The following is a 22468-nucleotide window of genomic DNA, read 5'->3' as shown; positions in this document are numbered from 1 at the left end:
AGAAAGAGAAAAATATAAAAATAATGCAAAACATGAAAATTTAAGATCAAAATAAAAATGCATGCAAGAACACTTTGAATGTCAAGATGAACACCAAGAACACTTTGAAGATCAAGATGAACACCAAGACTTATTTTTGAAACTTTTTAAGAAAAGAAAAACATGCAAGACACCAAACTTAAAATTTTTTTAAACTTTAGACACTAATAAATTGAAAATACATATGAAAAATAAGAAAAGACACAAAATAAGAAAATGCAAAGATCAAATAAGGGAAATCATCAAGAACAACTTAAGATCATGAAGAACACCATGCATTAGTTTTCGAAAATTTTAAGAAAAATTAAAAAGATCCAATTGACACCAAACTTAAAAATTGACACTAGACTCAAAGAAGAAACACAAAATATTTTTGGTTTTTATGATTTTATTAATTTTTTGGTTTTTTCGAAAATTATTTTGGGAAAAATGAAAAAGAAGAAAAATTTTTGTATATTTTTTTTCGAAAATAAGAAATAAAAAGCTTAAAAATAAAATAAAATTACCTAATCTGAGCAACAAGATGAACCATCAGTTGTCTAAACTCGAACAATCCTCGGCAACGGCGCCAAAAACTTGGTACACGAAATCGTGATCGCATACTTTTCACACAACTCCGTGCAACTAACCAGCAAGTGCACTGGGTCGTCCAAGTAATACCTTATGTGAGTAAGGGTCGATCCCACGGAGATTGTAGGCTTGAAGCAAGCTATGGTCATCTTGTAAATCTCAGTCAGGAGGATTCAAATGTTCATGAGTTTGATATTTAAAATATAATTAAAACAAAAAATAAGATAGAAGTTCTTATGTAATTCATTGGTAGGATTTCAGATAAGCGTATGAAGATGCTTTGTTCATTCTGAACCTCTGCTTTCCTATTGCCTTCTTCCAACCATTCATACTCCTTTCCATGGCAAGCTTATGTTGGGGGATCACCGTTGTCAATGGCTACCATCCGTCCTCTCAGTGAAAATGGTCCAAATGCGCTGTCACCGCACGGCTAATCATCTGTCGGTTCTCACTCATGTCAGAATAGGATCCATTGATCCTTTTGCGTCTGTCACTACGCCCAACACTCGCGAGTTTGAAGCTCGTCACAGTCATCCCATCCCAGATCCTACTCGGAATACCACAGACAAGGTTTAGACTTTCCGGATCTCAAGAATGCTGCCAATTAATTCTAGCCTATACCACGAAGACTCTGATCTCACGGAATGGAAGGCTCTGTTGTCAGGAGAGGCAACCATGCGTCGTGCACCCGGAGGCTAAGAGATACACAGTCAAGCTATTGCAAATAGAACGGAGGTGGTTGTCAGGCACGCGTTCATAGGTGAGAATGATGATGAGTGTCACGGATCATCACATTCATCAAGTTGAAGAACAGGTGAGTATCTTAGAGAAGAAGTAGGCATGAATTGAATAGAAAGACAGTAGTAATTGCATTAATTCATGAAGAACAGCAGAGCTCTACACCTTAATCTATGGGGTGTAAAAACTCCACCGTTGAAAATACATAAGAACAAGGTCTAGGCATGGCCGAATGGCCAGCCTCCCAAATAGGGTTCAATCATAAAAACATGATCAAAAGATGAAAATACAATAGTAAGAGGTCCTATTTATAATGAACTAGTGACTAAGGGTTTACAAAAATAAGTAAATGATGCAGAAATCCACTTCCGGGTCCACTTGGTGTGTGCTTGGGCTGAGCATTAAAGCTTTCATGTGTAGAGACTTTTCTTGGAGTTAAACACCAACTCTGGTGCCTGTTTGGGCATTTAACTCCAGCTTTTATGCCAGTTCTAGAATTTAACACCAGAATAGGGTAGAAAGTGGATGTTTTGACGCCAGTTTGGGCCATCAAATCTTGGAAAAAGTATGGACTATTATATATTGCTGGAAATCCCAAGATGTCTACTTTCCAACGCAATTGAGAGTGCGCCAATTGGGCTTCTGTAGCTCCAGAAAATCTACTTCGAGTGCAGGGAGGTCATAATCCAACAGCATCTGCAGTCCTTTTTCAGCCTCTGAATCAGATTTTTGCTCAGGTCTCTCAATTTCAGCCAGAAAATACCTGAAATCATAGAAAAATACACAAACTTATAGTAAATTCTAGAAATATGATTTTTATTTAAAAACTAATAAAAATATAATAAAAATTAACTAAATCATACTAAAAACTATGTAAAAACAGTGCCAAAAAGCATATAAATTATCCGCTCATCAATAGCTTAGCTTAGTTTGATTTCAAGCTTAATTCGCTTAGATTTTAGTTTAGATTATGTGTTTTTGATGAATAATATGTTTTCGGGTTGAAAAGCTATTTTGGATGTCATGTTTGGTGCCTTAGAGCACTAAATATTTTTGAGAAAAACAGAGTATGTGCGTGCGCACACACCTGTGCGTATGCACACAACCCCAATTTTCGCGTTCTATGCGCTCACACCCACCTGTGCGCGCGCACACCAGCTCATACACCTTCTGCTGGGAGCGTTAGCACACCTTGTGCATCTGCAACCTCCCTCATTTTGCCTCTGTGCATGCGCATGGACCTATGTGCGTACGCACAGAAGGCGTGAAAGCTGTCCATTTTGACGTCTCATATTAAAAAAAAATTTTGGCTTTCTGTGCGTGGGCACAGGTCTGTGCCCACGCACACCTCAAAACAAGGCCTCTGGTCACGGCGTTAGCACGCATAGTGCGAACACACAACCTTTTAATTTTTTCCCATCAACGCGTACGCGTGACCCACGCGTACCCGTCACCTTGCATTTTCGCCATCCCCTGCGCACGCGTCCATGACGCATACGCGTGACTCCTTGTGTGTGCGTACATCCCTTTGTGCATACGCACGCCCCTGTTTTCTCACTACTAGACTTCTTTTCTTCTCTTCTCTCTCCTTCTTTCTTCCACCTCTCTCTTCTCTTACTTTTACCCTCTTCTCTACTTGCTTTACTTTGTTTTGTTTGCATTTTATTTCTACTTTAGCAATTATATTAGTTTTGCTTTGGTTGTTTGTTAATTAAATAAGTTGCAAGTGTTTGCTTGTTATTTGATTAGGTTATTTCTTGATTGAATTTCATCAATGCACTTATACTTTTCCTTAAATTACTAACCACTAATTAGATTTTCACATTTACATGTTGCGTATTAGGTGAAATTTTTACAAGTGCATAATGAATTTAGTGAATTGAGTTGAACTATTTATTCATCATGGTTTTTAGTGAATAAAATCACATAACAAGGTATTTGTTCCTTGTTAATGCCTTGCATTTTTTTTTAGTCGACTTGACTTGATTCTTATCAAGACTTGTCACTTTTTGTAACAAGTATCTTATACATGGGATTATTTCATTATTCCTAAGGGTGAATAAGTAGGCTATTTTCATTATTGAATTGGTTATTGTTAATTGTGCCGTTTTATATTAATTTTTCGCTTTCACTTGCACAATTTCAATATCCAGTAGCTCAAATACTCAATTCCCTTTAGTAGTGGTTACCTAGGTTGTTTGTATTTCTGTTGTTTCTTATTCATCACTTGCAACCTAGACTACTTAATTGAGGAACGTGCTATTTCTTTTGCTTTTGTGGTTATTATTTTACCCGATCAATGTGTTGTGTTCTAAATTGTGCGCGCATTTAGAATACACACATTGCCTTTTATCATACCACACACATCTTACTTTTCCTCAATTGTTGTTTAGTTGTCTACAAAGCAACCGGAGCCCCCGGAGCCCACCCGCTGAAGGTGGAGCCTCAAATCCCTTCATCCCTCGGATTGTGTGCATGCACGGAGGACCATGCATTATTTAAGTGTGGGAGAGGATCGCTAACTTCAAGGGGGGTAAAATTTCTTTTCTCAGACACTTTGCAACATTCTTATTTTTGGTTCCTTTTTCTTCAATTTTTTCAATATTTATTCTTACTTGCACTTGGTTTGTTTGTTTGTATATATTTCCATAGTGCTTATAGTGTTATGGTAGTAAATATTGGCATTTGCATGGTAGAGTAAATAAGTTTTGGTAAAACAACAAAGAATTTTCAAGAAATCTCTTTCTCTGGGCATTCCATTGATTAGATTTGAAAACTTGTTTTTGAACTTGCTTGAAGTATTTTTAAGGAACATAGAAAAGAGCTTGAACAAATACCAAATGAGATTTGAGCTTTAATTGTGTGGTTGCATATTTTCAATCACAAATTTTGTTCTTGTGTGTTATAAACTCCTTTTATGATTGTGATCTTAGATTTGCTTTAGTCTATATGTCCTATATTTGTTGTTTTGGATTGCATTTAGTATGATTGAGGCCATCTTTGTATAGCTCACTAACCCATATGGCTAACCCTTGCATCTATCTTTGTAAACCACTTTTTGAGCCTTTAATTCCCCTTTGTTCTCATTATAAGCACATCATTTACCCTAAGTGAAAAACCATTATGTCCATTGATTGTATCTTTGATTAGCTTGGGTTTGAGTGTGTGTGTTAATCAAGTGTGGGAAGAATTTGTTAAAAACATTGGTAGTTAGTGCTTTAGGTGTTCATTGAAAATATTTGGAAAAGTGGAAAAATACTCATGCATTCATTACTTAAAGGCATATGCATCTCCTCTTTGTCAATAAAAAAAATAAAAAAAATAATAATAAATAAACAAATAATAATAATGAAAATAAGATATGCATATTTGGTTGAATTGAAAAGAAAATGCATGAGTGAATGTGAGAAAGGGATAAATGGGTAGTTAGGATTGTTTTGTTATAAATATAGGATGATATATAGGATTAGGTGGGATACTTGAGCTAATCAAAGATCCAATCTATTAGCCCACTTAACCATATTAATCCTACCCTTACCTAAGCCCCATTACAACCCTCAAAAGTCCTCATGATATTTGCATTCATGCATCAAATATTAGTTGATTGTTAGACGACTTGCAAATCTTTGAGAAACATGATTAGAGGAGGATTGAGTGATTAAGCCCTAAACACTGAGCGACTAGAGTGTAAACACATCCTGTGAGGGGTTCAATCGCTCAATCCTATGTTTCCATTGCTTATCTTGTATCTTCTTGCAAGTTGTTGAACTTAATTTTGAAAATTTCAAATCAAATCTTTTGGGACATTGATCATATTGTTATATTTGCTTTGTCTTGGCCCTAAAGTTCTACTTTGGATTGATTGAGATTCTTTTGTTTGTGTTTACCAAACTCAATAGGAAGCATATTATGGATGTATATAGATAGCATTTAGTATAGTTGCATGCATGTAGGTAGTTGCATTAAATAAATTATTTCCCCTTCATTCATCTCCTTTGGTTGTGTTTAGCATGAGGACATGCTTGGTTTAAGTGTGGGGGAATTGATGAGTCCATATTTTATTATATATTTTGGTTTGATTTGAGTGGATTTCATCACATAAACCCATATTTATTTATCTAAATAGCATGCTTTTGAGATTTCTTCCTAAATTGTGCTTGAAAGTGAAAACATGCTCTTTTGTGCTTAATTTAGTCAATTTTAATTCACTTTAATCTCATTTGGTGCCTTGATATATTTGTTATGTGATTTCAGGTTTCCAAGGCAAATATGGGTTGAAGAAGTGAGGAAAAAAGCATGCAAAAGGGAAGAAACCATGAAGAAATGGAGTTTGGAAGTTCTAGCACCCGTGCGTACGCACAAGTATGCGCCGTACGCACAAGAGGGATTTGCAAGTGACGCGTACACATGACCCACGCGTACGCGTGACCCACGCGTACGAGTGGATGGATTTTTGCCAGGCGATGCGTACGCGTGACCCACACGTACGCGTAACCCAAATCACGTGAGCTCATTAATGCAAATCACTGGGGGCGATTTTTGGGCCTCCAGAACCCAGTCCAACTCATTTCTGGAGCTATATCAGGCCAAAGGAAAGCTGAATGAAAGGGGGGGCAATTAGATTTAGCTTTTACATGCTTTTCTCTTAGTTTCTAGAGAGAGAAGCTCCCCCCTCTCTCTAGAATTAGGTTAGGTTTAGTTGAATTTCCTTTAATTTCAACATTTAATTCTTGTTATAGTGTAGTTTCATTTATGTTTCTATGCTTTCTTGTCTTTATCTTCTTCATCTCTTTTGTTATTTTCTCTTTTATGTCAATTTTCGTGTTATGAACACTTTTGTTATTTTAATTCTAATTAAGGCAAATTTATGTTTCCATGTTATTTATTGCTTTCTTTAGTTGTCATTGTCATTTTCTTGCTTTTTGGCATTTTAGAATTTATTTTTAATGCAATTTAATATTATTTTATTTTCATGCACACCAAGTGTTTGATGAAATGCTTGGCTTAGTTTTTATATAGCTTTTCCTCACTCTTGGCTTGGAATTATGGACTTTGGTGTTCCTTGAGTCATTGATGTCCATTCTTATTTGATATATTACAGTAGTTAGTTGATTTGGTCTCCATTGACTCTATGTGACCCTTAGTGTTGACATAGGACTTATGGATTGAAATTAACTATGCCTATTTGACTTATCTTCGATGTAAGGTTGACTAAGTAGGATTAACTCTTCATAATCATCATGTGTTTGTGGTCAATGGCTAGGATAGGTAGCCTTCGCTCTCAATTACTTGCCAAGATATTTTCTTGCATTTGAATTTTCTTTTCCTTGCATTTAATTGCTTTGACTTTTTACTTCTTGCATGATCATTTAATTTCTTGCTATTTACATCTCTTGCTCTCTTGCTTTCCCAATTCCCCATGCTCCCTCATAGCCAACAATAATGACACTTCATTGTAACTCCTAGGGAAGACGACCCGAGAGTCTAAATACTCTCGGTCTATATTTTGTGTATTGATTGTGACTATTCATTTGATTGATGGTCAAATTATCGGGTTAGGACTATACCTACAACGCCAATCATATTTTGATGAAAAATTCCTAACCTATGCAAATTGGCTATCATCAATCTCATGTTGAGGCGGCTGCACAGGTTCTTGTACATGCTCTCTTATTTGCTCTATTCTCTTATTAGTGATGGGCTTGTCCTCTCCAATGAAGATATCTCCTTCTATGACTATTCCAGCTGAATTACATAGATGACAGATGAGGCGTGGGAATGCCAACCTTGCATTGGTGGAAGGCTTCTCAGCTATCTTTTACAATTCTTGAGGAATCACCTCATGTACTTCCACCTCACTTCCAATCATGATGCAATTGATCATGATGGCTCTGTCTATGGTCACTTCTGACTGGTTGCTAGTGGGGGTGATGGAATATTGGATTAATTCCAACTATCCTCTAGTTATGGGCTTGAGGTCAAGCCTTCTTAGTTGAATGGACTTGCCTTGGGAATTCCTCTTCTACTGTGCTCCTTCCACATAGATGTCTGAGAGCACTTGATCCAATCTTTGATCAAGGTTGACTCTTCTAGTGTAAGGATTTGGGTCTCCTTGCATCAATGGCAAGTTGAACGCCAACCTCACACTTTCCGGGCTGAAATCTAAGATTCTCCCTCGAACCATGGTGCTCCAATTCTTTGGATTTGGGTTCACACTAGTGTCATGGTTTTTAGTAACTCATGCATTAGCATAGAACTCTTACACCATTAGAATCCTAACATCTTGAATGGGATTGGTGAGGACTTTCCAACCTCTTTTCCGGATCTCTCTTCATATTTCCGGATACTTATTCTTCTTGAGCCTGAAAGGGACCTCTGGGATCACTTTCTTCTCTGCCATTACTTCATAGAAGTGGTATTCATGAGCTTTGGTGATGAATCTCTCCATCTCCCAAGATTCAGAGGTAGTGGCTACTGCCTTTTCTTTCCACTTTCTAGAGGGTTCTCCAACTTTCGGTGCCATGAATGGGAATGGAAAGAAAAAAAAGCTAGACTTTTCCAATACTAAACTTAAAACTTTCCTCGTCCTCGAGCAAAAAAATAAAGTAAAGAGAAGAATAGAGTAGAAGAAGAAGAAAATAGATGAAGATAGAGGGAGATGGAGGGCTCGGCCGTGGGGCTTATGAATGGATATGAGAGGTGTGTGTATGAAGCGTTATGAAGAGGGGTATTTATAGGAGTGGGGTAGGGGGCAGTTCAACCATAGGTGGGGTTTTGGGTGGGAAATTTGATTTTGAATTGGGTGGGGGTTGGTGGGAGTTATGATGGTTTTGGGAAAGTGATATGGATGTGATTGGGCTAGGGTTTATAGGGAAGTGTGAAAGTAAGTGGGGTAGGTGAAGATGCTGTGGGACCCACTGGTCCTAAGAGGCTAGGAAATTCAGATTTCCTGTCCTCTACACTGGCATTTGAACACTCAGGGTCTGCTCCCTAGCTGGCATTCAATGCCAGCAATGCTGCCCATTTGGGGCGTTGGACGCCCAGCCAGAACTCCCTGGCTGGCGTTCAACTTTTAATAACACTCCATCTGGAGTGTTCTGTTTTTACTGTTTTGACATTTCTGTCTCTGTTCTGACTGCTGGATATGATCATGACCCTAAAAATAACTGAAACAAAATGAAAGAAAAGAAAAATAATTAATTAAGGTTGGGTTGCCTCCCAACAAGCGCTTCTTTAACGTCATTAGCTTGACGGTTAACTCCTTACGGAGGTGAGTATGGGCTCAGATTTTCGCCCCTTACAGTGAACTTTCTTCCTGTCTTCTAATGAATGAGCTCCACATGCTCTAGAGATAGGATACGACTCACTGTATGTGGTATGACTGGTTTCTTAGTGAAGACAACTCTCATGCCAGGTGAGAGGCCTTCAGTTGGGACTTTCTTGCCCCTCCAGCATTTAGGTACTTTCTTTCTAGTACCTTTGTGCTTAGAGCTTGTTGATGGCTACCTGAAAGGTGCAAAACCATCAGCATAGAATTTGTTTTCACAAAATAATTCTATTGCAAGTATAGTTCCAAGCCAACGAGTAATGCTCAAATCAAATTTTAAATCAAAGATGTCACAATTCAAATCAACTTAACCAAGAGTATTTAAACTCCCAAGTCGTCTTTCCTAGGAACTAATGCCTAAGAGTGCACAATTTTGGTTGTGAGAGTCAAAGAGGTGTTTTCAATAAGGAAGCAAACAATAAAGAGATAAAAGAATGATCCAAAATTGTAATTAATAAAGAGATAAAAGAACTATGTATATAATATAGACAAGTAAAACTCAAAATTGACGGAAATATGGTTCAAAACATAAATGGAACCTTGACTTGGGGTGAGTTATGGAATTTCTTCCTTGCCATAACCACAACTATAATAATTATGATGGATTAATCTCACTAAGTCAACCATTAACATCGAAGAGTAGGTCAAGTGAGCATAATTGTTATTAATCCACAATCCTAGCTAACTTACCAATTACCTTAGTAAGAAGCTAGCGTTAGTGGAAACAATAACAACTAACAACCCAAGAATTATCACTAAATGTCGGACATTATGACTCTAGTAATCTATATACTCATTTTTCCAAGTTAAGGGGTGGAAATTTACCCCATAATTAAAATTGGAATTTCATCAAACACCTAATGAGCATAATCATGAAACATGGCAAAATTGAAAAAATGATGAAAACTATGAACCACAAAGGACAAAATCAACAATGGCAATCCAATAAACATATAAAAACCATCAAACATCAAATTCATTAACCAAAACTCAAAATTGCAAACTATGTATATATTGACAAGAGAAATGAAAATATAAGAAAGTGTAGAACAAGTAGTGTAATAAAAGAGGAATTAAAGAAATACTTACAATGAGATAGAAAAATCCAATATCAAAATTAAACTATAAAATGCTACATTGAAGACTTAATTAAAACCCTAATAAAATTGAGAGGAAACCTAAACTAAACTATCCTAAAACTACCCTAAGTGTATTCTATAATGTATGGTATGATCCTCTCTCAATAGATGTTGCTCCCCCCTTCATATATGCTTCAGCCACTTCAGAAATGGGCCAAAAAGCCCTCCAATTCGCGAGCCACGTGACTTTTTAATGAAGTTACGCGTTGGTACCTGTGCGTACACATGCTGAAATTTCCTCTTGTGCGTACGCAAAGAAAGTTGTGCGTACGCACACATGGCTGTGTACTTCTCCTTTGATTTCTTCATGTATTCTCCCTTTTTGCATGCTTTCTTCCACTTCTACCAACCCATTCTTGCCTAAACGACCTGCAATCACTCACAAAATATATTACGGCATTGAATGAATAAAAGTGGGATTGAATTGCTCAATTTAAGCACAAAATAGCATGTTTTCACAATTAAGCTCAATTTAGGGAGAGAACACAAAAGTATGCTATTTTGATGAATAAATATGGGTTTATACGATGAAATCTACTCAAATCAAACCAAAATGTATCGTCAAATATGGATTCATCACTGCCCAACACCAAATTTAGAACTGATGTTTGGGGGTTCTACAAAGCTCTGCACAAAAAGAGAGGGTTGGAACACTAAGTGTTGCACAGTTATCTCCCTTTTAGAGGGAGAATTGGGATGAGGCATCTTGAACAAGATCTGATCCTCCCGTAGTTGTAGAGTCTGTTCTCCCTTAGCCACATTAATGATAGCATTGGTAGTGGCTAGGAAAGGTCGTCAAAGGATGACAGAGTCATCCTCATCCTCTCCAATATCCAAGACTATGAAGTTTGCAGGGATGTAGTAGTTTTCAACTTTTACCAAGACATCCTCTACTAAGCCATATGGCTTCTTCATTGTCTTGTCTGCCATCTCTAATGAGATGTTTGCAGCTTGTACCTCAAGGATTCCCAGCTTCTCCATTATAGAGAGTGGTATGAGGTTGATGCTTGACCCTAGGTCACACAAAGCCTTGTCAAAGGTCATGGTGCCTATGGTACAAGGGATCAGGAAGCGTCCAGGATCTGGAAGCTTCTGAGGTAGCTTCTGCTGAACCAAAGCATGGAGTTCTTCAGAAAGCAATAGAGGTTCTTCCTCCCAAGGCTTTATACCAAATAGCTTGGCATTCAGCTTTATAAGAGCTCCTAGATACTGAGCAACTTGCTCTTTCTTAGTGTCTTCATCCTCATCAAAGGATGAGTATTCGTCAGAACTTATGCACTACATGAGTGCATTCAAAGGAACCTCTATGGTCTTTATGTGAGCCTTGGTTTCCTTTAGTTCTTAGATAGGGGTTTCTTGAATGGGTATTGAGCACTCAAATGGTGTGTTTTTACTGGCTTCAACGCCAGCGCTGATAGCTCTTTGGGCGTTGAACGCCTATGCTGTGTACCCTTACTGGTGTTAAACGCCAGTCCCTCTATCCTTTTGGACGTTGAACGCCCAGCAGGGGTATCCTTGCTGGCGTTCAACGCCAGCTTCCCTAGATGTGTGGGCGTTGAACGCCCAGTGAAGGTTCCTCACTGGCGTTCAGCGCCAGAGTGCCTGCCTGTTTGGGCGTTGAATGCCCAGCCAGTGCTCCATGGCTGGCGTTTAACGCCAGCTTTGCTGCTTGATTGGGCGTTGAACGCCCAGTGAGGTCTTCCTCACTGGCGTTCAAAGCCTTCCTAGTATCTCCAGTTTTGGCCTCATCCTCAGAGGTGATGGCCTTGCACTCTTCTCTTGGGTTCACCTCAGTGTTACTTGGAAGAGCGTCAGGAGGGGTCTCAAGGATCCTCTTGCTCAGTTGACCAACCTGTACCTCCAAGTTTCTAATGGAGGATCTTGTTTCATTTATGAAACTATGAGTAGTCTTAGAGAGGCTAGAAAGCAGAGTGACTAAGTCAGAGAGGCTCTTCTTAGGGGTTTCCATATTTCCTTGAGAAGATGGGAATGGTGGTCTGTTGTTGAACCTATGCTAGTTCCTTCCACCTTGATTATTGTTGAAGCCTTGCTGAGGCTACTATTGATCCTTCCATGAAAGGTTAGGATGATTCCTCCATGAAGGATTGTAGGTGTTTCCATAGGGTTCTCCCATGTAATTCACCTCCTCCATGGGGGGTTGATCAGGATCATAAGCATCTACATCAGGAGATACTTCTTGGGTACTGCCAGCTGCAGTTTGCATTCCAGTTAAATGCTGAGAGATCATATTGACCTATTGGGTCAAGATCTTGTTCTGAGCCAATATGGCATTCAGAGCATCAACTTCAAGAACTCCTTTCTTCTAAGGGATTCCATGGTTTAAATGATTTCTCTCAGAAGTGTACATGAATTGGTTGTTTGCAACCATCTCAATGAGTTCTCTTGCTTCTGCAGGTGTTTTCTTTAAGTGGAGTGATCCACCTGCAGAGCTGTCCAATGAAATTTTGGACATCTCAGATAGACCATCATAGAACACGCCTATGATAGGCCATTCTGAGAGCATGTCAGGAGGACATCTCCTGATCAGTTGCTTGTATCTTTCCCAAACTTCATAGAGGGATTCACCTTCTCTTTGTCTGAAAGTTTGAACTTCTACTCTAATTTTCTCATTCTTTGAGGGGGAAAGAATCTAGCCAGAAAAGCAGTAACTAGCTTTTCCCAAGAGTCTAACCTCTCTTTTGGTTGAGAATCCAATCATATCTTAGCTCTGTCTTTTACAGCAAAGGAAAAGAGCATAAGCTTGTAGACTTCAAGATTTACTTCATTAGTCTTTACAGTATCACAGATCTGCAAGAATTTAGCTAAGAACTGATGTGGATCTTCCATTAGAAGTCCATGGAACTTGCAATTATGTTGCAAAAAGAGACTAACTGAGACTTAAGCTCAAAATTGTTAGCTTCAATGGTAGGTACAGAGATACTTCTGCCATAAAAGTCAGAGGTAGGCATGGTAAAGTCACCAAGAACCTTTCTGGCATCTCCTTCAGGTTCGGCCATGTCTTCTATTTCTTGTTCAAGATTTTTTGAAAGGTTTCTTCCAGCGTGTTGTGCTCTAGATTATTGTAAGCTTTTCTCTTTCAGGTTTAGGATCAAGATTAAAGAGGGGTTCTTTATCCCTGTTCCTGGTCATAAACAAGAAAAGAAGAAACAAGAAAGAAAGGAAGCTTCTATGTCTGATTTGACTATAGAAGACTCCCAGGGAGATGTGAAGGAAGAAGAGGAAGATAGAAAAGTGAAGATGGAGGATGAGAGAGGAGAAGAGTTCGAATAAATAGAAGTAAATAGAAGAAGAATTAGAAATAGAAAAGATAAATAAGAATTAAAATATTTTTGTTTTTATTTATTTATTTATTAATTTTGAAAATTAAAGTTAATAAATTAAAAAGAATTAAAAATTAGTTAATGGATTTTTGAAAATAGAAGAGAGAAAAGAAGAAAATAATTTTCGAAAATAAGAAAAGAGGAATTAGTTAGGAAGTTTTGAAAAAAAAGAGAGAGAGTATGAATAACTAATTAAGAAAAGATTTGAAAATAAGATAAGATAGAAGATAAGGAAAGATTTGAATTTAAAAATTGAAATTAAAAAAAGATAAGAAAAGATAAGATAAGAAATTACAAAGATTTGAAAAAGATTTTATTTTAAAATTTGAGATTAGAAAAGATTTGAAAAAGATTTAAAAGAAAGATAAGATTTGAAATTTGATTTTGAAAAAGATTTGATTTTAAAATTTGAATTTTGAAATTTTAAATTTTGAAAATTGAAATTTGAAATTAGAAATTTGAAATTTGAGTTTCAAATTTTGAGATTTGAAATTTGGATTTTAAATTTTGAAATAAGATAAGATAAGATTTTGAAAAAGATAAGATTTTTTATTTTGAAAAGATTTGATTTTTGAAATTTAAAACTAAGATAAGATAAAAATTTAAAAATTAAAATATGAATTTTTAATGTGAATTTCGAAAATTAAGTTAAAATAAAAATAGAAAAGATATTTTTTTTATTTTTTGAATTTAATGAAGAAAGAGAAAAACAAGTAAAAGACACAAAACTTAAAATTTTTAGATCTAAGAAGATCAATTTTCGAAAATTGAGACAAAAAATATAAAGAGACACCAAAGAACACTTTGAAGATTAAGAAGACCACTAAGAACAAGACTCAAGGAACTCAAAGAACACAAGAACATGTAAAGGACACCGAACTTAAAATTTTTGGAAAACCAAACACAAAATTTTCAAAAATTAAAAGAAAAACACAAGAAGACACCAAACTTAAAAATTAACACAAGATTTAACCAAAGAAACTATTTTTGAAAAATTTTTTTGAAAGAAAGACTCAAAATTTTCGAAAATTACCAAGAACAAAAACAAAAAGACTCAAACCAAGAACAAAGATTAAACAAGAAAAAGAAAAATATATTTAAAAAAGTTTTTTTATTTTTTCAAAAATAGAGAAGAAGAAAATAAAAATAAAATACTCTTGCAAAAATTAAAGACAATACCTGATCAAGGGAACTATATAATTCGTCAGTTATCTAAACTCGAACAATCCCCGACAACAGCGCCAAAAACTTGGTGTGCGAATCCCCACGCTTCGTACAACTGAACCAGCAAGTTCACTGGGTCGTCCAAGTAATACCTGAGTGAGTCAGGGTCGATCCCACGAGGATTGTGATTTGAAGCAAGCTATGGTTATCTTGCAGGTCTTAGTCAGGCAAATCAAGAGTTGTTGATTTTGAATTGGAAGATGGAATTATAATGATAATCTTAAAACCTAGATGAATGTAAATAGTGATAAGGAGTTGGTTAAGGTTTGGAGTTGCTTTGTCCTTCTGGATTAACTCTGGTATTACTATCTTCTTTAAGTGTGAATGATTCCTTCTATGGTAGACTATATGTGATTGACGCTAGTTTGAGCAGCCGCCAATACTTCTCCAGATCTGAACCCCAAGGTTAGTGCGGATCCATTCTGATTAAAGGTGAAGCTCCTGCAGTTCATTCTCCTTGATGATCCTACTTAAAACGCCACAGACAAAGTCGAATCTTTCGGATCAGAGGATGCTGCGCCTTTGGGTTCTAGCCTCTACCACAGAGACCCTAATCTCTCCGCAAATCGGCTGAACTGATGTATCGAGAAGTCCCCAACGAAGTCGTGGATTAGCCGTCTGAGAGATGTATAATCAAGCTGGTGGTTCATTATTGTCTGATAAAAGACGCACTATGAACCCATGTAGAATGTGATAACCTTATGCCAGTTCAACGCATTCATATTGATGAAGAACGAATATACATCTTAGAATAGAGAATCAAACACAAATTAAAGAGAAATAGTAATACTTTTATTAATCCATAAAACTTAGCAGGGCTCCTCCCCTCAACCTAGGAGGTTTAGAAACTCATACTGATAGAAAATACAATGTGTAAAACGAAAATACGGTGAATGATAGGCGAATATCCCTAACAAAGGGTGATCTTCTACTTTAAATACTAAACTAATCACTAGTAAGGGTAAAACAGTCTTTTTAGTGATCAAATTCAATTCTGGGGCCAACTTGGTGAGTGTTTGGGCTGAGATTTGATGAGATCCATGTGCTAGGAGGCCTCTTGGGCGTTGAACGCTGACTAGGGAGTCCTCTTTGGGCGTTTGGATGCTGGACTCTGCTCCTTGGGCGCCGGACGCCTGGAAGGGGGCAGGAGGCTAGCGTTGGACGGCCAGTTTTGGGCCTTTTAATCCAAAGCAAAGCATAAACTATTATACATTGTTGGAAAGCTCTGGAAGTCAGCTTTCCATAGTCATTGAGAAAGCTCTATTTGGATTTCTGGAGCTCCAGAAAAGCTCTTCCGAGTGCAAGAAGGTCAGATCCGGACAGCATCTGCAGTGCTTTCTCTGTCTCTGAATCAGACTTTTGCTCTAACTCCTCAATTTCAGCCAGAAAATACTTGAAATTGCATAAAAATACAAAAACTCAAAGTAGAATCCAAAAATGTGAATTTAACACTAAAATCTATAAAAACTTAATAAAAACTAAACAAAACATACTAAAAACTATATGAAAATGATGGCAAAAAGCATATAAAATATCCGCTCATCACCTCTGCAAGGTTTCAACCTCTTGAAGGCGCTGATTCTCCAGCTGAAGTATGCCAAACATGACCTCTACAAGGTTTCACTAATACTTCTCCGAACGAAATCCTTAAGTAAAATTCAAAACATAAGCCTTTTTCTTATTTAAATCAAACTTAAAACATAATACTTTTCTTAAATAATTTAAAATTGTAAAATAATTTTTTTCTAAATAAATCGAACTCAAAATATATACTTTTCTTAAATGGATTAAATCTGACATATAACTATTTTATTAATAAATTGAAAATCAAATACTACAAGTTCTCAATTTCAATCTTTTTCTTCTAAATAAAATTTCAAATAAATTCTTAAGACTTAAAACAAAATTTCGGCGGTATTCCCTCTAAAACTTGGACTCTGCCACCCTTCTCGAGTTCCATCCAAACCATTTTTCACACCCTTTTTAAATTATTTCCAATAGATCAAACCAGACAAATTCCAACATTTTTAAATTATCCTATCGTAATCCAGAAATCAAATTCATCAGAATAACTCAGTTCCTGGCTGCACTTAAACTCTCCGAACCTCAAACTTATCACAAATATCAATATATCACAAAAATTTAATCGACAAGTAATCACGACATCAATTCACTTATCAAATACCAATTTAACCGGTGAGAATTTATCAAAACCCTACCTTCGTACGAAATCAAAATAGTCGAAACTCCGGAGAAGCCTTCTGACCGAGCCGTCGAAGAAGAAAACATCCGGAATCGTCTATGCTTCTTAGAACTCCAGTTAGCCGAACTCAAGGGGTAGGGGAGCTACGTCACCGTCGACTTCCACTTGACAAAAATAACGCCAATGTATAAAGGAGGAGGACATAAACACTTACCAGATTAAATTTTTTATTGGGGTTACAAACCGCAAGAAATTGAAGCCGAAAGTTCGGTGGAAGTTACGGTTCTCTCTCTTACTCTCGGTTACTTCTCTTCTCACCGTGCATGAAATGAAAACCAAATGAGGTTAGTTGATGATGATTAATATGATATAAATTGATTAGGTGTCATGCTTACAATAATGGATCCCGCTAGGGAGACAATGGACTATTTGTACAATGGGCTATTGAGTTATAAAATGAACATCTCCCATACTATTTAGAATAATCATCCGAGTACTAGCGATAATAAACATCTTCCCAAAAGCTTAAACTAATTTTGGGGTTCACCAAGTCTCGAACTCTTGACCTTTTGAATCTAGCGCTCTAATACCATGCATGATACCACTCATCCCAAAAGCTTTAGCTGATGAGAAAAGATAACACTAATGATTATATCTCTAATACTCTCTAAACTTCCATTGTACGCATTGTCTAAATATTCCATTGGCTCCTCATATTTTCCCTTGCAATAATAAGTAGTTAGGTGTCACAAGCTTCCTTTTTTTCTTTCTTCATTTTGTTCGGTCACTTGGAAAAAGAATTAAGAGATATGCTGATGATAATATATGATGATGATTAAGGTTGTGTAACATGAAATGCTATTGTTTAATGTCATTCCATGTTTCTTTTCTTTTTTTTTTCTTCTTTCGGTCAATAATAATAATAATAATAAGAAAGTTAAATATGTATGAGTTATTAACATAAATGATATTAGTAACTTAAGAATTAAAAGATATTTGACGAAATATTAGTAATTCTAAACTCATCAAGAAATATCAATAATTAATTTTTATCGGTAAAAACCGAACTTGATAATAATATTAATATTATTATCTAAGTTCCATTATAATTAGAGCAAGTAAAATAAATAAATAAGATAATAATAAAATTATATTACCATCTATTTTACTTTGAGGTTCGAAATCGACTCATCATAATAAAACTAATCGCTCCACAATAATATTTTAAAAAAATTCGCGTTAATGCAAAAATTAGAGTTGTTATAATTTTATATTTGTATTTACGGGTAGTAAGTCCAGGATCAAATATGTAGATACATATGTAAAATCTATTTTCTGGTTTTATTTATATGCAAATCGAATTGAATCTAGTATGATGGATTTGTGGATCGGATTATGTCCGTACATTTTGAATCAGATAAATACCATAGATTTTTTAGATCGGATCGAGATTTGTACTTTCCTAAGAAAGAGAAATTTAAATTCCTTCACTTAAAGGGAAAATTAATATTCCTATTTTAGGCAATTAAAACTTTTTATAAAAATAGAATTTAATTTTTATATATTGTCAAACTAGTTTTATACATGCATCTAATTATGTAACGTCACATCAATAAAATAACTATTTTTTATATTGACCGCGTGAATAGTCATAACAAAATAGACGTGACTTTATATTGTCAATGCATTAAAATTAAACTCATAAAAGTATCATTGAATTTTAAAAGAGAGTAATACCAGGGCCATCAGAAATTTATTGGTTTTGACTATCACTTAAGCTGTGTTTGGTTTAGCGTTGAAGAGAAGAAAAACACGTTTGAGTGCATTGAATGCTTCGTTTTTATGTTTGGATTTTTTTTTTTACTCTAAACGCCAAAGTAATTTTACGTTCCCAACGTGCATTCAAAGAATTCCGTTGGAATTGAATTTTTTTTTATCAATTCTACCTTTTATTTCTTTTCTTGTAGTCTTTTTAATACTCAAATCTTTTAAATATATAATTAAATTTTTTTTATAAAATTTTTATTTTTTGTTTTGTATAAAAAAATTTATTTTTTATTTGGCTCTGTTAAAATTTGTAAGTATAATTCTTGTATATTAGTTTATGATTGTAATTTTATTATAATATAAATTATTGATCCCATTAAAAAGAATAAAATAAATAAAAAATAATTATAACTAATAATAAAAGCATAAATAATTAAAATTTATATTTTAAAATAATATTAAATAAAAGAGTACTGAAAATATTAAAAAAATATGAATAATATAATTTAATAAAATATATTTTAATATATTATTCATATATTATTTTTGTTTTTGATATAAAATATATTTTATCAATTTTTATATGTTATTTTTAATTTAATAATTAAATATTAATTTTTATTATAAAATTGATTCATAAATTTTATTTAAATATTTAAATTAAACTAATAAAATTCTATAAAATAATTATTTTAATTTATGTGTTTTTTAATAAATTTTCACTTAAAAGTGATTTTGAACAACATAATCCAAATAACATTTATTTCATTACAATCCATTTTGATATAAAGTTGTCAAACATAAATCACATTAATACCAACTCACTTTTATCGAAAATCAATTTTATGCAAATTATCGTTTACAAACTTTAATCCAAACACTAGGGTGTTCATGGATCGGATATAATTTGCATATCCGCAGTATTTTATTCGAATCCGATCCGAAAAGTGTGGATATGGATCCGATCCACAAGGCTATTAGATCGAATCAGATCTGCTGGGCACACTTATAGGATCAGATTGCGGATTTTATGTAGGTATCCACATATCCCATCTGCATATCCGCAGATCCGCAAAAATAAATAAATAAATATTCTTATATTGTATTCAACTAATAATTATCATATATGTTGTATTATTTTAATTTAATTATTTAGGAAAAGTATGTTTAATATTATTTTAAGAGTAAACATATTTAAAAGGGTAAAAAAAGAATTTTATTAATATTTTTTAATAAAATAAGCTTTTAAAAATATTTTGTGTTTTGCGAATATATCCGATATCCGATATCCGATCCGATGATTTTAGTGCGGATCAAATCGCAATTTTGTCTATATCCGATCTGATCCGCATTCACCCTGCCAAACACACACTTACACATCAACTCAATTTCTTTAATCTAGTAATTTAACAACATATATCTCTTACTTTTAAATATTTATATGACTAACTTATAGCTAAAAATAATAAATTCTAATAATCTTCAAACGTTCTTTCATAAAAAATTATTTCAAATTTTCAATTAAATATGCAGAGATATGATTTTATTATAAAATATTTCGAATCCTTTTTAGATACCGAAACAAAAACACAACAACAAATATTTCGAATCCTTTCTAAATTAATTTTCTTCTTTTAATTACCCTATCCAAACACAGTATTCAAATGTTTTAACTAAATTCCTTCTTCAAAATTTTTGTTTAGATAAAATAATTTTCTTGCGTGAATTGAAAGGAAATAAGGTAATTGGAAGAAAATAAGGAAAGAAAAAAAAACAGAATAAATTGAAATATCAAAAAAAGTTTGAAAATTTTAAAAAATCCTTCTGAAATAAGTAAAATTTGAAATACCTCTTTTTTTGTGTGTCTAAAATACATCATTCAAACTAGCAAAATCCTTTCTTAATTCTCAAAGGAAAAAAATATTTCTTAAAAGTATCCAAAAAATATTTCTTAAAAGTATCCAAAAAATTATAATAGAATATCTTATATTCTCTCCAAAATTAAATTACCTTTTCCAGTTACTCATCAAACACCCTAAAATTAGTTTCCATGTTTTTTAATTTCATCATCCAGCTCACTATTTAAGGTGAGGATAGGGTTTGAAAAGTGAGGAAGGGAAATTGGCAATGTGCCAAATTGGGAGAAATCATAGGGGCATCTCACGTGGGACTCGGCACCGTTTACTAATTAGCTAACTTCGCTCTTTTCACTACAGCTCAAACACCAACATACCCTCTCATGTTAATCAATTTTCACACTCTTCTTCTTCTTTGATTTTTTCCCCACTCTCTCTTGTCTCTTCACCTCATCACCATTACCCATACATAAATAATAATACTATATATCTCTCTCTATCTTTGGGATGAGGGTGTTGATATTAAGACCCTCACCCTAGCCTTCTCTCTTCTTTTGTCTTCTCTTGGACACAGCACACATCCCTACTCTCTTCTATTAATCCTGTTTTCCTTTATTCTTTTTTAACATAAGATTGATTTGAGAAACATACATTATTGATCGAGGAACAATCCATGACGATATTTTCTTTGTACCTCCCTATTCTTCTTTCGCTTTCTCTTCCTCTTTCTTTTCTTCTTCATACATTCAAGAAGCATTTCTATTCTCTCTTCTTCCACGTTTTCAGCGCCTTCAAGAACAGTTTCAAGACTTCTAACCGATCCTCTTCGCGAATCTTGGCGCGGGCGATCACCGATCCTCCTCCTCCTCCTCCTCCTCCACCGTCGAAAGCCGTGGTTGTTGACGAAGAAACCGATGGCAATTGCAAGCGGACGTTCTGCACCGAGAGTCTAGGGTTTGAGAGCATCGAGGAAACGCTAGTGGACGGTGAAGACAAAGATCAAAAGATAACGCAGAAGATCGAAGATCTTGATGTTGAGGAAAATAGGAATGATAATAGGAGAGAGTTATTGAGGAATTCGAAGGCGGCGGCGGCGGCTCCGTCATTTCCTCCGCCGCTTTCTTCGTTGAACCAGAAGGGACAAGCGAGTTTCGCTCTTATTCCGGTGAGGGAGAATGGAAGGTTGCAACTCAACAAAGTGAGAATCAAAAGACCTGAGATTCTCTACGCTTCGAGAGAACACGGAAGGTTGAAGATGTTTCTTGTTCCAGATCAATGCGACGACGATCTCGAAGACGAAGAAGAAGAAGAAGAACCACAACAAGAATTCAAAGTAGAAGAAGAAGAAGATGAATCGACATCGTTAGTATCAGAAGAAGAAGAAGAAGAAGAAGAAGAAGAAGTTAGGGTTATTGTTGGGGATTGGAAGTTTAACAATAACAAAATTGAAGGGTTTATGAGGTGTCATCACCAATTGGTGAATCAAAGCCAAAATAATAATCCTCATAATCATCATCATCACAATCTCAACATGTATGGAGTGATCAGCATTGCATGAACGTGATCGTGTGTTTTATGTGACTCTGAACTATTATTCTGCTGCGGAAAGTGTTGCTTTTGTCACAACAGAGACAAGACAGAGGCTCCGATCCAATAATCCGTTTTTGTTGCACCGTAAGTGTACATAACAAAACATAACGGTGTCGTTTAGCCGATAGCTACCATTCTAATTCTAGTGCACAAGAAGAAGAAGGATCCAGGGATATCCTCTGTAGTAAATTTTTTTATTCATTGTTTTTAAAGTAAGGGGAATAGATCTCAAAGAGACGGCAAGTAAAATACAAAAGAGCGAGAGTGAGAGAGATATAGAGATTATTTATTTATTTACACTTTACAGAATTTTGAATTCTTTATTATATTCTTTTGGTGAGGAATTTAATTAATTATATTAAGGCATATGCAATTGTAGCAGCTTGCTCTAATTCTGTCTCTTAATAGTATTTTTGCTTAATAAGTTCTCTGTATACAGGGTTTGTGGTGCTTTGTGGATTTTTTTATAAAATAGTTGATTGATCAATGAGTAATAATGCTATTATGTTAGCACAGTAGCACTATGAACTATGCAATGCGAACATGTTCATTCTAGAAAGATGAATAAGTATATGCCAGCGACAAAACAAACAAAAAAACGCAGAAGGAAATTTTTTTTGGAACAAAAAAAAGCTCAACACATTAATATGGAGCAACATAAAGAGACAAGACAC

General features: G+C 35.0%; 1 protein-coding gene across 1 annotated transcript; it reads left to right on the top strand.

Annotated features, from left to right (window-relative positions):
- The first annotated feature begins 20646 nt into the window (after positions 1-20646).
- On the top strand, positions 20647-22186 carry LOC112775222 (uncharacterized). The gene has a single exon (XM_025818717.3). It carries the CDS (start codon positions 20878-20880, stop codon positions 21760-21762), a length of 885 nt encoding a protein of 294 aa, XP_025674502.1. The 5' UTR covers positions 20647-20877; the 3' UTR covers positions 21763-22186.
- The last annotated feature ends 282 nt before the right edge of the window (positions 22187-22468 follow it).

This window comes from Arachis hypogaea, chromosome 19, assembly GCF_003086295.3.
Source record: "Arachis hypogaea cultivar Tifrunner chromosome 19, arahy.Tifrunner.gnm2.J5K5, whole genome shotgun sequence".
Lineage (NCBI taxonomy): Eukaryota > Viridiplantae > Streptophyta > Magnoliopsida > Fabales > Fabaceae > Arachis > Arachis hypogaea.
This window is presented reverse-complemented; position numbering and strand designations above follow the sequence as displayed.

Coding starts and splice junctions, on each gene's coding strand:
- LOC112775222 (XM_025818717.3), top strand. CDS start 20,878: ATGACGATATTTTCTTTGTACCTCCCTATTCTTCTTTCGCTTTCTCTT.